Here is a 15,626-nt window from a genome sequence, read left to right as displayed (position 1 = left end):
GAAAAACTCACTAAGCAGTTTTATGCTTTAAAGCAGGAGTTCCCAGACCCCAGGCTGTGGACCAGTAATGGTCAGTTGCCTGTTAGGACGTGGCTGCACAGCAGGTGAGGGGCAGGGGAGGGAGCATTACTGCCTGAGCTCCACCTCCTGACAGATCAGCAGAGGCATTCGATTCTCAGAGAAGGGCTAACCCTGTTGTGAATGGAGTATGTGAGGGATGTGGGTTGTGTGTTCCTTATGAGAATCTAATGCCTGATGATCTGAGGTGGAACAGTTCCATGAAACTGCTCCCTGGTGCCAAAAAGATTGGGGACCACTGCTTTAAGGAACACAAAGGATTTTCAGGTAGTATCTGCTGGGAGCCAGGGAATGGGGTAATTTTGGGGGCAAGAACACAAAAGAAATGAAAACAAATCATTTAACTAAAGCATGGATCCAACTTATGTCATTATTCAGTTGCTGTGGAAACACACACACATGTACACACATACACATCACAGGCAATATTTTGGCTGTTACTGTAATGGAATCCAGGCCTTTTCCATTTAAGCATAACACTTACTAGTCCTCTTGGCTCCAGGCAGATTTCCAGTCCCCCTCGGCAAGCCTTTGTACTATAGCCAGCTGCGGGCAGTAGCTTCCATCAAGCTCCCTGGTATTTGAAGTGGCACCACTAAGCTTGGCATGCCTCTGGTGCATGTTCACACAGACTGGGTGTCTGCTTGTCTCCCTGAATTATTTCTCTCAAATCTTGTGCTCCCTCAACCCCTATCATGAGGTCTGGAAAACTACTGATTTGGTCATTATCTTTTTCTTTGATCAGTGAGTCACCTTAGCAGGTCAATTTAGGTTAAAAAGTCACTCTGGTGCCTGGTTTATTATCTCGACTGGCTGTTATATTGAGTAATCAGATAATGGCTTAACTTCAATTTCCATTTGTGGTCTATTAATATAACCTTGAAACATTTAAACCCAGGTAACTTTTTATTTCATGCTTTTACAAATAATATGTTCATGTATTTTTTATCCTCCAGCATCCAGATTTTTATCTTTCAATACCATTTCCCACTAAAAGGAACCAGAGCTCTCTGGAGAAATGGCTGACTCCACAACTGGGGCAGGAAAAGGATATCAGGTAAGTCTGGAAGAAAACAATGGAGAAAGGAAGAGTGGGAAGAGTGATGCAGATGAAACAAGATTCATATGATTTGGTAATTGTTGAAATAGGGTGTTGGGTACACATGGGAGTTCTTTATAGTATTCTTTTATATATTTTAAACTTTTTCCATAAAAATAGTTTAAGGAAAGTTAAAAATGTTATTTTTTAAACTGAAGGAGTAATAGCGTGCCCTTTGTAGAAACAAAAGATTTCTACAAAGAAAAGTGAAGTCTCCCTCCTACTCCAGACCCTCACACCCCTCCTCAGGGCAATCCTAGGAACAATTTCCCATGTAGTTGTCAAGAAAGTTTCCACGAAAATATTTTTAAATGTACATGCTCAGAAAATACAAATATTTTTAAAACCACAAATGGTAGCGTATTATACACGTTATCTTATGCCTTCTGAAGTTTTATTTCTGAAGTTTTATTTCCTATTTTAATACAATGAATATGTCTACACATTACAATATTGTGGATTTTTATGCTTTACAATTGAGCTTCTTCCTTCAAGTTTCTTTGATTTATTCAAGAGATAAAAGGCCTACAGCTTCACATTCCTCAGGATTATTTACAAAAAGGATGGCTCAGACAAGGCTAAATTTAGGTTACAGTTCCTAATATTAACAGCTTTCAAGTTTAGGTTTCGGCTTTTGGGACATTACTGTTACCCTGAAAAATGTCATGTTTAAAAACACCTCACACCCTCTACTATAGATTGGATCTTGGGAAATAGGCTTGAGGACGGGATCAATATAACCTCCGCCCCGGCGCATACCCGGGAGAGTTGCAGACGGTCTAAAGGATGTGGTGACCTCAGCAGCAACCGGCGAGTGCTGGGGCACAGGCCATAACCCCCTAAGCTCGGCATCGCCTGCACCTCTCACAGGTGCTCTGTCCGCCACAGTAATGCTCTATGGAAATTAAAGTTGTAAGGCGAACGACTGAAGGAGCCAAACGAGGTGGATCCGGAGCGGCCACAAGGTGCCTGTGCTGCTGGCTTTTAACACACAATAAGACGAGTGCCAAGGGATAGAAAAAGCCACAGGGGGAATAAAAAACGACCTATCTGCATGGAGCCTAAATTTAGCTTGATGATTTTCAGGGAAGAAGCATTACATATTAAAAACAAACATTGCTATTTTACGGGAATACCGGATTTAAAAATCCACACAGATTTGCAGCCCAAAGACACGTCCGCGGTGTCCTGACAGTTCCGGCTCCGCCCGCAGGCCACGAGGCGGGGAACGACGGTCACTCCCCTCGGTTGTCCAGAGTACTTGGGCGGCAACGTGGAGCGCCCGGGAGAGACAGGCTTCTGGACGAGGGCTGCGTCTTAGCCGCTTAGCTTAGCTCTCGAGGTCCCGCGTGTTAAGTGTTAGCACCGCCCCGGGGCGTCAGCGTGACCCGGAGCTGCAGGAACCGTGAACTCCCTGCCCCGCGGGCCCGGGTGACCGCGGGCATCGCTCTCCCGAGCGCGGGAGGCGGGGCTTCCCCCGGCTGTGCACTCAGCTACCACAGCGACATAAGATGGTGTCCGCTAGGCGTCCCAGGACGGCTTCCTGAGGGACTGAAGGGCCCCGACAGCCGGAGAGTCTGCCCCGCCCCTTGATCGGCACAGGTAGGACGGCGGGGAGCTCAGAAGTTTCGAACTCCAAGGGCCGAAGCACAGCCAAATACCCCGCGGAACTTAACAAATGTTTGTGGGGAGAACGCCAAAAACGCGGGGAGGCGGAGCTGGCGCACAGTCACCCTCTCGCGACATCTAAGTGACGTCGCATAGCAAGCACGTGTTCTAGTCTTTCACCTTCAGTCAGCCTCCTCCGTTATACGGGCCTACCCCTTTAAGCGAGTGATGGACAGTTATTTCAGCCTATCAACTTCCTTGCAGACATCCAATCAGATTTAAACTTCTTTTAGCCGCCGGAGGAGTTGGAAAAAGGGGGTCGAAAGAGGGAGCTCACTGTCTCTCGCGATATCGCTGTGAGCCTGCCTCTCGAAAAAACGCCGAAACTTGGCCCCACCTCCCAAATAGTGGTTTAAAGGACCGGTTTATAAGCCAATGAAAGGGATGAGGAGGAGGGGTTGCTGCTTTCACTGAGCAAGAAGTACCGTTACAGGGCAGACTTTTTGTCCAATCAACACAGCTACACTTTGGGTCACGTGACCGCAGAGTGCGAGGGGCGGAGCTACAGGCTGGCGCGAGGAACCGTTAAGATAGACAACAAATGTAACCAATGAGGTACTCTGACTAGGGGGTTGGGAACCCAATAACAGTGGTTGGGCGTGCGCCTTCCTGGAGCGCGGGGAGATGTAAAGATAGACAAATAATTTTCCCAATGAGACTGTAGAAGAGAGAGCTAATTGGCCAATGAGGAATGCGGGGCGGGATCCTGTGCCGCGGCGGAGTCCAAGATGGCGGCGTGCGGTTCCGCTGTGTGAAACGAGCGCGGGGCGGCGGGTTGATCAGCTCCGCGGAGACGACCTCCGACGACCCGCAACAATGAAGGGAAAAGAGCGCTCGCCAGTCAAGGCCAAACGCTCTCGTGGTGGTGAGGACTCGACTTCCCGCGGAGAGCGGAGCAAGAAGTTAGGGGGCTCTGGTGGCAGCAATGGGAGCAGCAGCGGAAAGACCGATAGCGGCGGCGGGTCGCGGCGGAGTCTCCACCTGGACAAGTCCAGCAGTCGAGGTGGCAGCCGCGAGTATGACACCGGTGGGGGCAGCTCCAGTAGCCGCTTGCATAGTTATAGCTCCCCGAGCACCAAAAATTCTTCGGGCGGGGGCGAGTCGCGCAGCAGCTCCCGGGGTGGAGGCGGGGAGTCACGTTCCTCTGGGGCCGCCTCCTCAGCTCCCGGCGGCGGGGACGGCGCGGAATACAAGACCCTGAAGATAAGCGAGTTGGGGTCCCAGCTTAGTGACGAAGCGGTGGAGGACGGTCTGTTTCATGAGTTCAAACGTTTCGGTGATGTAAGTGTCAAAATCAGTCATCTGTCGGGTTCTGGCAGCGGGGATGAGCGGGTAGCCTTTGTGAACTTCCGGCGGCCAGAGGACGCGCGGGCGGCCAAGCATGCCAGAGGCCGCCTGGTGCTCTATGACCGGCCTCTGAAGATAGAAGCTGTGTATGTGAGCCGGCGCCGCAGCCGCTCTCCTTTAGACAAAGATACTTATCCTCCATCAGCCAGCGTGGTCGGGGCCTCTGTAGGTGGTCACCGGCACCCCCCTGGAGGTGGTGGAGGCCAGAGATCACTTTCCCCTGGTGGCGCTGCTTTGGGATACAGAGACTACCGGCTGCAGCAGTTGGCTCTTGGCCGCCTGCCCCCTCCACCTCCGCCACCATTGCCTCGAGAGCTGGAGAGAGAAAGAGACTACCCGTTCTATGAGAGAGTGCGCCCTGCATACAGTCTTGAGCCAAGGGTGGGAGCTGGAGCAGGTGCTGCTCCTTTCAGAGAAGTGGATGAGATTTCACCCGAGGATGATCAGCGAGCTAACCGGACGCTTTTCTTGGGCAACCTAGACATCACTGTAACGGAGAGTGACCTAAGAAGGGCGTTTGATCGCTTTGGAGTCATCACAGAAGTAGATATCAAGAGGCCTTCTCGCGGCCAGACTAGTACTTACGGCTTTCTCAAATTTGAGAACTTAGATATGTCTCACCGGGCCAAATTAGCAATGTCCGGCAAAATTATAATTCGGAATCCTATCAAAATTGGTTATGGCAAAGCTACACCCACCACCCGCCTCTGGGTGGGAGGCCTGGGACCTTGGGTTCCTCTTGCTGCCCTGGCACGAGAATTTGATCGATTTGGCACCATACGCACCATAGACTACCGAAAAGGTGATAGTTGGGCGTATATCCAGTATGAAAGCCTGGATGCAGCGCATGCTGCCTGGACCCATATGCGGGGCTTCCCACTTGGTGGCCCAGATCGACGCCTTAGAGTAGACTTTGCCGACACCGAACATCGTTACCAGCAGCAGTATCTGCAGCCTCTGCCCTTGACTCATTATGAGCTGGTGACAGATGCTTTTGGACATCGGGCACCTGACCCTTTGAGGGGTGCTCGGGATAGGACACCACCCTTACTATACAGAGATCGTGATAGGGACCTTTATCCTGACTCTGATTGGGTGCCACCCCCACCCCCAGTCCGAGAACGTAGCACTCGGACTGCAGCTACTTCTGTGCCTGCTTACGAGCCACTGGATAGCCTTGATCGCAGGCGGGATGGTTGGTCCTTGGACCGGGACAGAGGTGATCGAGATCTGCCCAGCAGCAGAGACCAGCCTAGGAAGCGAAGGCTGCCTGAGGAGAGTGGAGGACGTCATCTGGATAGGTCTCCTGAGAGTGACCGCCCACGAAAACGTCACTGCGCTCCTTCTCCTGACCGCAGTCCAGAATTGAGCAGTAGCCGGGATCGTTACAACAGCGACAATGATCGATCTTCCCGTCTTCTCTTGGAAAGGCCCTCTCCAATCAGAGACAGACGAGGTAGTTTGGAGAAGAGCCAGGGTGACAAGCGAGACCGTAAAAACTCTGCATCAGCTGAACGAGATAGGAAGCACCGGACAACTGCTCCCACTGAGGGAAAAAGCCCTCTGAAAAAAGAAGACCGCTCTGATGGGAGTGCACCTAGCACCAGCACTGCTTCCTGCAAGCTGAAGTCCCCGTCTCAGAAACAGGATGGGGGGACAGCCCCTGCGGCAGCAGCCTCTCCCAAACTCTGTTTGGCCTGGCAGGGCATGCTTCTGCTGAAGAACAGCAACTTTCCTTCCAACATGCATCTGTTGCAGGGTGACCTCCAAGTGGCTAGTAGTCTTCTTGTGGAGGGTTCAACTGGAGGCAAAGTGGCCCAGCTCAAGATCACTCAGCGTCTCCGTTTGGACCAGCCCAAGTTGGATGAAGTAACTCGACGCATCAAAGTAGCAGGGCCCAATGGTTATGCCATTCTTCTGGCTGTGCCTGGAAGTTCTGACAGCCGGTCCTCCTCTTCCTCAGCTGCATCAGACACTGCCACTTCTACTCAGAGGCCACTTAGGAACCTTGTGTCCTATTTAAAGCAAAAGCAGGCAGCCGGGGTGATCAGCCTCCCTGTGGGGGGCAACAAAGACAAGGAAAACACCGGGGTCCTTCATGCCTTCCCACCTTGTGAGTTCTCCCAGCAGTTCCTGGATTCCCCTGCCAAGGCACTGGCCAGATCTGAAGAAGATTACCTGGTCATGATCATTGTCCGTGGTGCGTCCTAAAGTCCATGTGTAACTTGTATTTACTACTTTGACATGGTTCCTGTTTTGTGATGTGTAATGGGATACAGCATCAGATGCAATTTTCTTTTTAGTTGTTAGTTGTAGCATTTTCTTTTTTATATTTTTATAAACGTCTTTAAAATAGAAATCAGGACAGTTTAGCTATTTTTTTGTTTGTTTAGCTATTATTTTAAGTGAAAGGGATGCCCTAAAGGTAGCAGGCAGACAGATTTGCTTTAATTAGGAGTTCCCACCCTTATGAGTAATTTTTTTCCTCTATTCAGTTTTTTTTTTTTTTAATCTTGAGCCTAAAAATCCTCTGAGTTACAAAACCAAAATTTTGAAAAGTCAGAATTTGGAGAAAGGAGTCCACTGACCATATAAAGAGAGTAATAGCCACCTAGAAATGACTCGATCGGTGTGTAGGTAAATAATTCTTTTACCAGAAATGTGTGTGACTGAAATTTGATCAGGGATCTCAAAGATATGCTGGTAAATTGTTTAGCAATGTAATTATTTTAATCAGGTATTTGAGTATTTCTTAAGATACAGTTTATTCCCAGAGAGTTTGCTTTAACTTGCATTTTTTAAAATCATTTGTTCTAGAGTTCTGTATCCCGTTTATGCACTTTTGGTTTGTAGCAGTAACTGTTCAGTAAAAATTAAGGACTATGTTACAAACCATATATGTCTTATGCTTACACTAGTATGCAAGAAGTGAGTAGGTGCTTTTAAAATCAGAATTCTTTGGTCAGTTATTGGTGTGTGGTGATGTTTTTACTGACTTTCAGAGAGGTGTAGCAGGTACAGTTCTAATTGTGCATATTTCAAAACTGTTCTTCATCAAAGATGAGTTTTTGATTTTGTATCCATTCAAATTTCTGGTTTCAATAATAGAAAGAAGAGTTGTCTGCAGGCTCGTAGTCATCTTTTATTTCAGTGGGCATTTAAATCAGCCATATTTGGATTGCAGACTTTCTTAAAAAGTCATCATAAAATGCATTTGACGTGCTCTCTTAAAATTTTGCTTGTCTTTTTATTTTCGTATTTAAACAGTAGTGACATTACATTATTGGAAATGTTTTGAACATCTTGGAAATTTTATGTTTAGTATTCTCACTGCTGTCCAGCTACGGAATTGAAATGTCAGTGTAGGAAAATCTTTTTTTATTTTTTATTTTCCCAGACACCTGGAATTAATACAGGATCATTTAACTTACCCTCACAGTTTTTTTTTTCGAAGGTGATAATGATACCAACCTCTGGTTCTCAACAAGGACTTTTGCTGCTTAACAGTAATGGATTTTTTTTTTTTTTTTAAATCTATCCCCTCTGTCCCACCCCTGATTTGTCAGGTCATTAGTAAGTATATTTTTCTCCCTTGATTTAAATGCTGAAGACTTCAGCTAAGGCCCTTGATATTTAATTATGATTAGAGACTTTTGGACCTTCTGGATCATGGTCATATTTCTGTTCTGTGAAAGTGACTTAACTTGAAGCCTGGCAGAATCCAACTGTTTTCTTTCTGTTATCAAAGCTGGAAGTTTTGAAATAGCACCAATAATAACCCAGAGAAATGTCATGTAATTTTTATTTTCCATTATGACAGGTGTCTAATGCATGTCAGCACGAAAGTGTCATCACTGCTGTGTCATCCCTCTTGGTTTTCACTATGCCTTTATAATTTTTTTAAGTTTGCAGGTTTTGTGGGGTTTTTTTTGTTTGTTTCTTTTTAAACTGGAAAAACTAGCCATTTTGAGAGAAGGAGGGTTCTATCTAGGCTGTGAGCATGAAGGTCCTTGTACCTCTTAGGAAAATACTATGCTTCTTGCTTTCAAAAAGCAGTGATTGGTTTGGAGTAGACACCTGTTCAGAAACTAATGCAAGTGTGAAGTCTGTGCATACATGGGCTCATAGTATAATTTGTGGCCAGCTACATTTTTCCAGTTTAAATAATCTCACTAACCATTAACTTTTGAGTATCTTTTGTTGAGATAGTTGGACAAATGATTTTGCTCTTTTGGAGAGTGAAGTCCATGACATCTAATTTTACTATCATCCAAAATGTGTGTTTTATTTCTTTTCTTTTTCTATCTTTCTTTCTTTCTTTTTTTTTTTGTTTTTTGTTTTGTTAGTGTGACAGCTTACAGAAGAGTACTATGGTTTTGCTCCATGTTTGTTTGAATCTTTACCTGACATTGCTACTTTTGTTAGGTCTGGGCAATTTGTACTTCAGTGTTTTTGAAACAATGGCTTGGTACCATTTCTAAATGTATGTATTATAAAAAACTAATTATGTTTAGTTGGTCATTACCTATAGAGTGCCATAGTCCACATGAACCGCTTATTTGTACTGCCCATTCTTTTGTGCAGGTTCATAATATCCATAAAGTATCTAGTTAAACCTTAAGAATTCGAATGAAAACAAAAGTCTAAAACCGGTTCTACTTCTCATTAGCCAGGATTTAATAATCCCAACGTTGGATGTTCTTTGTAACAACCAATTTTTTTCTATCTTTTTTCTTTAATTATTTTAATGTAGTTGATTTTTCTGGAACTCAGTTAAAATGAATGGAAAGAAAACTTCAGGATATCATTTAATGACTATTAAGTATTATTGGTAAAAACGTGAAGATAAGACTTTTAGATCACAGCTTCCAATTTTATGGGAAATTAAGCAATCAATACCTAGCCAATAGTCCTGCTTAACTTATTGGTTAAGTATTTTGTTGGGATTCCTGTAAATAATTTTTCACACAAAGTTTTAAATTCCTGGTGTACTTTGACTCTCAACTGAGAGTGGATAGAGTTTTTCTTTTGAGGATTACATCTTAAAATGTCCATCCCCTGACTGGTTATAAGCATTTGTCACCTTTTGAAGGTAAAATATACTCTGGCCCTTCTTGACTCACTTACAGGTCATTTTAGGTCCAGTAATAAGAGTCAGGTGTTTGGTTATTACTTTCAGAGTCAGACATTGTTTAGGTTTATTTAAAAACTATTAGCAGGTTTTCACTGACCATGCTTTTTTAAAAATAAAAAATGTAAATCCACTTTTTAAAGACAGATTTTTCATTATGCATATACAGCTTAAACTATAGTTTGGGTCCATATAGGAACCATTCACCAAAAACTCTGGTAACAGAATTAGGAAATCCTCTTGAGAAGAGGGCCTTAATGACCTTTTATGTGAAAAAAAATTTTGGAGAGAATTTCTGGACATTTTTTTTCTGTCTCTGCCACAGTGTTTGGTTTTGAGATAGGAGTTAGGTATGAGAACAAGAAGAGAGAAAACATGGCGCTGACCTTGTTATAGTGGTTATAGTGGTGTCCCTAAAGGGAGAAAATGATTTCAGGTAACCACAGTGAAATGTTAAGCTTAATGAAGAGTTTTATATGTATGGTTTCAAACAGAGTTGAAAAGTGAGAGTCCTGAAGTGTTCTTTGGCTGTTTAACAATTATTTGTATGAGTGTTTTCTTAAAATAATGGCTGTTGTCTTTGGTAACATAGATGAGGGTGGATTTTTAAATGGCTTTGTATCGACCCCTTTCTACAATAATGGAGTAGTCTGTGTTGCTCCATATAAATTACAGAATGAAAATAGATGGGGCAAAAGTTTGACTAAACTTCACCTTTTTATAGTTTCACTTTTTAAGTTATATTTAGAATATATTGATAGATTATAAATTGATTGTGAAACTTTTTTCTGAATTTTTTCGACATGTTTTACTCAGTTACATGAGTATAAAGGATATTTTCAGTCCTGTTATCTTCAATTGCAGTCTTTAAAAAAACCCACCCTATTGTTCTACTTGTTATATGTCTATTCATACAGTAAATTCATTTCAAGGTTTATGCCAGTGGGTATTATTGGTGCTTTTTGAAGTTGAGGTGAACCATCCAGGAAGGTCTTGTTAATGTTATGTTCATCTATAATGGCATAGGGGAAATATATATATTTTTAATATTGTAAACATTTGTACTGAATAACCTTTTTTTCCCCCCCTCCGCAAGCAAAACTGGTTGAACAGCGGATGAAGATATGGAATTCAAAGCTCTAATGGACCTTTTTGAAGAGAAGTTGTGGCTTATGTGGAGTTTACATGGGCCTCTGATGGAAGAAAGCTAATCTGTTTAGTATTTGTGCATTTTACTAAAATGGCAGCTTAAAGTTGTGTATCTGCTATTGTGATGCCAATGCCGGTGTTTTAAGTGGAAAAAAAAATGACCTCTTTGCTTTGTGCTGTGTACACAAGATTTCTGGAAAAGTAAAGAAAAACCCTTTTTATGGCTCACACAGCTTAAGAGTAGCTGTCTCTCAAACGTGCGCTCACAGTTGAGCTGCTTTTGTTTTATTCTAAATAAATTGTTTCTTTTGAGGAAAATGTTTTTCTGCCTGGAAGTGAATTGACGGCAAACCTTTGACCCCTTTGTTTGCAGCCGAGGGGGTACTTGCTGCTGCTCAGATCTTGTATGTCTTGAGCAAGAAGCAGGGAGACCATCAATTTCATTTTGACTATCACGGTGTGTCAATTCTGAAGGATCACTAGTGTTACTGTTGACCCCCTTTGTTTGCAGTGAAGGGGATCATTTGCTTCTCGGTTCTCAACGTGATGAGGAAATGGTGCTGTTTGCTGGCACGCAAGAAGCCGGGGCAGGCACCCTAAGCCTCACCACAGTGCCTGAGTCGGGGGCTTTTGCTGGTTTGAAGAGCTGGAGTTGCTGAAATTTAAGTTTTGATTTATTTTGTTCACCCATCACGTTTGGCCTTAGTTTCATTTTTAATTTGAAGAAAAGTTTGAAATTGCTTTATCTTGCACTTAACATTTGCACCAAATTGCCAAAAGAAGGAGAAATGCTCCGTTTGCTTTTTAAATGTTAATGATGATGTTAATAAAGCCTTTCCTGACACATTTGAGGAGCTCCTCCGTCTCCAGGGGCTTCTTACCAGAGTTATGCAGTGATGGGTTTAGTTCTGAATGGATGAAGAGTTCCTGAGAGCTAGCGTTTGTAATTAGAACCGTTACTTGGTATCTGTGCCTTATTTGACCTTTGGTTCCACATGCCTTGGATGTGCATGCACCGTGACGGTTTCATAGGTACGAACGCACACTCAGGCCCAGTCACTTCGGTTGGTAGTACAGATTGTGAGGAAAAAGATGGAGGCATCCTTAAGGAGGAAAAATGTTTGCCTTTAGTTCCTGCATTATCCTGTACAGGGGCTCCTGAGTTTCGGAAGCCTGTTCCCAGTACAGGAGAACAACTCCCCTGTTTGCAGCAGCAGACTTCGGTGCACAGTGACAACGCTGGAGTTCAAGAGGAAGCCAGCAATGCTGCACCATTGGCTTCAGACACCATTGTTGTTGTTTGCCAGTTTTAAACTTAACTAGTTGCAGACGAAGACCACCTTGAAATGCAGGCTTGTTGGGCTTGTTTTGAATTTTAACCTCGGATGGAAGAGCCCTAGTGCTGTCTGTCTCCATGCGGGATGATGATTGCTAGGCAACAGGTGATTATCAACAAAGGATGCCACGGTTATACTCTGCAAGGTGGTGTTCCAGTGGCAAACAGCTGTATAAACTCTTGTAAACAGGTAAGAGGGTTTTTAGAGGTCAAAATGCATTATAATTAATAGGGTGAGGGCTTTTAATGTTTTGGGTCTGTTTCTCTAGATGGAAGCCTTAAGGCACTCTGCTGCCATTACTAACTTCCTTCACCGAAGTGTCGTATTTCAGGTCAGAACTTCTGTTTTACTCAATATTTTTCTTTTTAAGTTTATTTTTAACATTAAAAAAATACTTTTAATGTGGCAGCCAAAGTTTTAAAATCTTGGTTATGGATTTGGAACCTATAGTCTTGATGTCCTTTAAAATTTGACATTTGCTGTTAACCTTGGCCTTTACCCTTAGTCATGATTTAATGATGCTGGAGGACTTACTGCTGTAAAAACGTTGCTTATTTACAAATACTGATTTCTAAACTTCAGAGTTAAGACATTACAGTGTATAACAGCAACAAAAGAAAGTACGCCATCAGATTGTGAATGATACATATTTTAACCAGGATTTTTTTTTCTTTCTTCTTTTTGTCCCACAGAGAGATTATAAAATTAGGCAACCTTAACTTTAGGGAAATTAACAAGCAGTGTTGAGAAGTCTGACTTTTGTCTGCCCTTCACATTTTCAGTATCTATTTAGTTTTACCAGCCTTCTGAGCCCTTCTCCCCTACATTAATCAAGTTTGAAGCTTTGGCAACTTATCACAAGCACAACTTTGTTAGTATGTAATACAACTTAGGTTTCCTTGCTTTATTTCAAATGAGATCAAAATTTTTGAATAGAATTGTTATTTTTTCATCTCTTCTAGAAGACATACAGTATCTAGTAACTATAGTAGCTGATCTATACTGGTTACTTTTTCCACAAGATTGAGCTCCTTGGATTGTTTTGCTAGGCAGTTTATGTACCCATACTTTGATAGAGTAAAAGGGAAAAAACGAAGTACAGTGGAAGTTTTCAGGTTCTCAGTGTGTCATAAGAATTTTTAAAACAGCTGGTTATGAGATGATGGCTGCCATCTGAGGCTTTTCTAAATGGTCTCTCCCCTGCATTTCTTTAAACATTTTATACTTGTTGTAAATGTCAGTTTTCAGTGTGTTTTCTTTTTCTTGCTAGTTCACACCATGAGGCCGCTGAGTGGTTTTTTCCAGTTAGTAAGCAAATATTTTAAATCACTGTGGAGATTTAGAAAGATTATGTTACACTTTCTACATATTTCTATATGTCTGGTATCTTTTTGAAGTTTCAAGCTTCATCTCTCTAGTAAGAACAAGAAAAAAGTTGCAGACAGGGCATTTGTTTATTTGTATATAAAACCATGTCATACAAATTGGAAAGGTACACAGCATGACAATTTTTTGAAATTACTCATGAAATCATTTTATTTATTCCCAGCTGCACTGTGGAAAAAAGTTAACTGGATTGAGTGTTAGATTCAGTGTTCTGGTTTTATAAATTGGAAACTTCCCTTTTGAAGTATTTGTGTGGTTTCCCAGTGTCCTTCATATGATCTAAATTTAGGGTTCTGTAAAGGAACTACTTCCAGGAACACCTCCAAATTGACTTGGGCTTAATTTGAAAAGCTTTGTTGTTAGTACTAAAATTAAAAATGAGGATTACCCTGATTTCAGTAAAACAACCTAAATTTTATAAATTGTCACTTCCATAGCTTAAGTTGTATAATTGTTTATAAGCTGTTTATCTGAGGCAATATATTTAGTATTTACAGCTTATAGAGCATCTATTTTTCTTTTGACAATAGTATATCTGATTATGGCTTCTGACCATCACCTCTGTCTCCCATTTCAGTTTAGTCTTTTTGAGCTTCCCTGTTTAAAGATCCTTTAACTTAATAACTTGAATTATAATCTAGTTTTAAAATCTTGGCAGAGGAATTTATTGAATAGCAAAATTCCTTCAAACCTCAGACAAGTTTGGTCTTAGCAACCAATAAGTTTTTTTCATCTATCTATTCTCTTCAGCAACTTGTACTCTTAACTGGAGAAGCTATGAAACAGGTGAATAGTTAATTTCTAATGAATTTTTTTTTTTCCTGTTGCCCAGGCTGGAGTGCAGTGGCATCATCTCAGCTCACTGCAACCTCTGCCTCCCGGGTTCAAGTGATTCTCCTGCCTCAGCCTCCTGAGTAGCTGGGATTATAGGCGTGTGCTGTCACGCCTGGCTGATTTTTTGTAATTTAATAGAGACACGGTTTCACAATGTTGGCTAGGCTGGTCTCGAACTCCTGGCCTGAAACAATCCCCCCGCCTCAGCCTCCCAAAGTGTTAGGATTACAGGTATGAGCCACTGCGCCCTGCCTCTAATGGATTTTAATAGGTGATATAGGTGTATGAATGAGCATATGAACAGGTTACTTAAAACAGGGATGGTCAAGAAAGGCTTTACAAAAGAATTTGTTAGAGTAGGACGTGGAATGGTGGAGAGAGGTTGGGATGGACGTGTCAGGCAGACAAGCGTAAGTAAGAATATAGCAGCTTGTGGATTGATGGAAAAGATAAGATGCAAACTGAAGCCTAGAATACTAGTAAAATGGTTGGGTCAACAAAAATAGGGAATCCTGAAGGGTAGGCCCGTTTGAGGGATGGAGAGTGGAAACAGATCATTTGGGGCACATTGATAGCAGTCATTTATTGACTGTCTACTTCAAGCCAAGGATTCTGCCAAGTACTGTACACACATTGTCTCATTTAAGTCTCACCACAGACCGTAATTTGACAGTTTAGTGATAGAGCCACAGTTCTAACCAGGCCTTTGTCCCAGCTAAGGCTCTCTTGGTTACTGTACTTGTGGAGGCTAGGAATGAGATTAAGGCTGCAAACCTGAAAAAATGGGCAATGGATTTCAAATTATAGTTTATCAACATTGGCAGTACTTGGGAAACGTGCAGGCCCTTGGTACCTCCCCTAGACATTCTGGGATGTGTTAGGACCAGCATGACCTAGGAGTCTTTGCTCTTTTACAAACCCCCCAGGTAATTCTGATATATTCTGTGGTCAGTGGGCCATGTGTTGAGCAACACTGGCCCATAGAGAGTAGAATACTAAGGTAAACTTAGGATAATGTCATATTTGAGGCATGGGAAGAGAAGATGGTGCTGGAAAAAAGCCTAGATAGGAAAGCAAGAATTGTGCTGTCTCAGAAACTGAGAGGGGCTTCTAGAAGATGACTTTAAAACTGTTGCAGCAGACAAGGAGAACAAAACTGCAATTGCCATGGAATTTATTACTTAAAATTGCCACTTAAGTAACATAACAGTTTTCTAGTCATGTAATTATTTCTCCAAGAAACTCAATCTAGATTACTATTTAATTTTGCCTTATAACAGTCCTGAAGGTGGGCCACTGTTTTGTTTATGAAATGCTAAAGGGACACCAGAAAAGTTTTGTGACTGAGGGATACATAGCCAGGGACTGATTGAGGTATCTTTGAGTTTTCAGACGTGAATCTAAAAATACTGTGACTATAGTCTTAAAATTGAAAGTGATGCTGGCATTGAGTGTGTACACATGAAACTTATTTCCGGACCATCACCTATATCTACTACTCCTAAGTTACCAATAGGATTGAGACAAAGGTATTATAGGTAAAGTTTAGTGTATCTTTGTCCTGTAAATGATTATTTATATCTATACTGCATTTGTG

General features: G+C 42.5%; 1 protein-coding gene across 2 annotated transcripts; it reads left to right on the top strand.

Moving 5' to 3' along the window:
* The first annotated feature begins 3,425 nt into the window (after positions 1-3,425).
* RBM15 (RNA binding motif protein 15) lies at positions 3,426-10,794 on the top strand. Of its 2 annotated transcripts, none has more exons than XM_033199828.1 (2): positions 3,426-6,392; positions 9,649-9,719. In XM_033199828.1, exons 1-2 carry the CDS (start codon positions 3,530-3,532, stop codon positions 9,717-9,719), a joined length of 2,934 nt encoding a protein of 977 aa, XP_033055719.1. In that variant the 5' UTR covers positions 3,426-3,529. The 2 variants fall into 2 exon arrangements, with proteins under 2 accessions (XP_033055719.1, XP_033055718.1); XM_033199827.1 differs by lacking the exon at positions 9,649-9,719 and adding an exon at positions 10,420-10,794 and having other exon boundaries at positions 3,427-6,392.
* The last annotated feature ends 4,832 nt before the right edge of the window (positions 10,795-15,626 follow it).

Source organism: Trachypithecus francoisi, unplaced genomic scaffold (genome assembly GCF_009764315.1).
Source record: "Trachypithecus francoisi isolate TF-2019V2 unplaced genomic scaffold, Tfra_2.0 Lachesis_group5, whole genome shotgun sequence".
Lineage (NCBI taxonomy): Eukaryota > Metazoa > Chordata > Mammalia > Primates > Cercopithecidae > Trachypithecus > Trachypithecus francoisi.
This window is presented reverse-complemented; position numbering and strand designations above follow the sequence as displayed.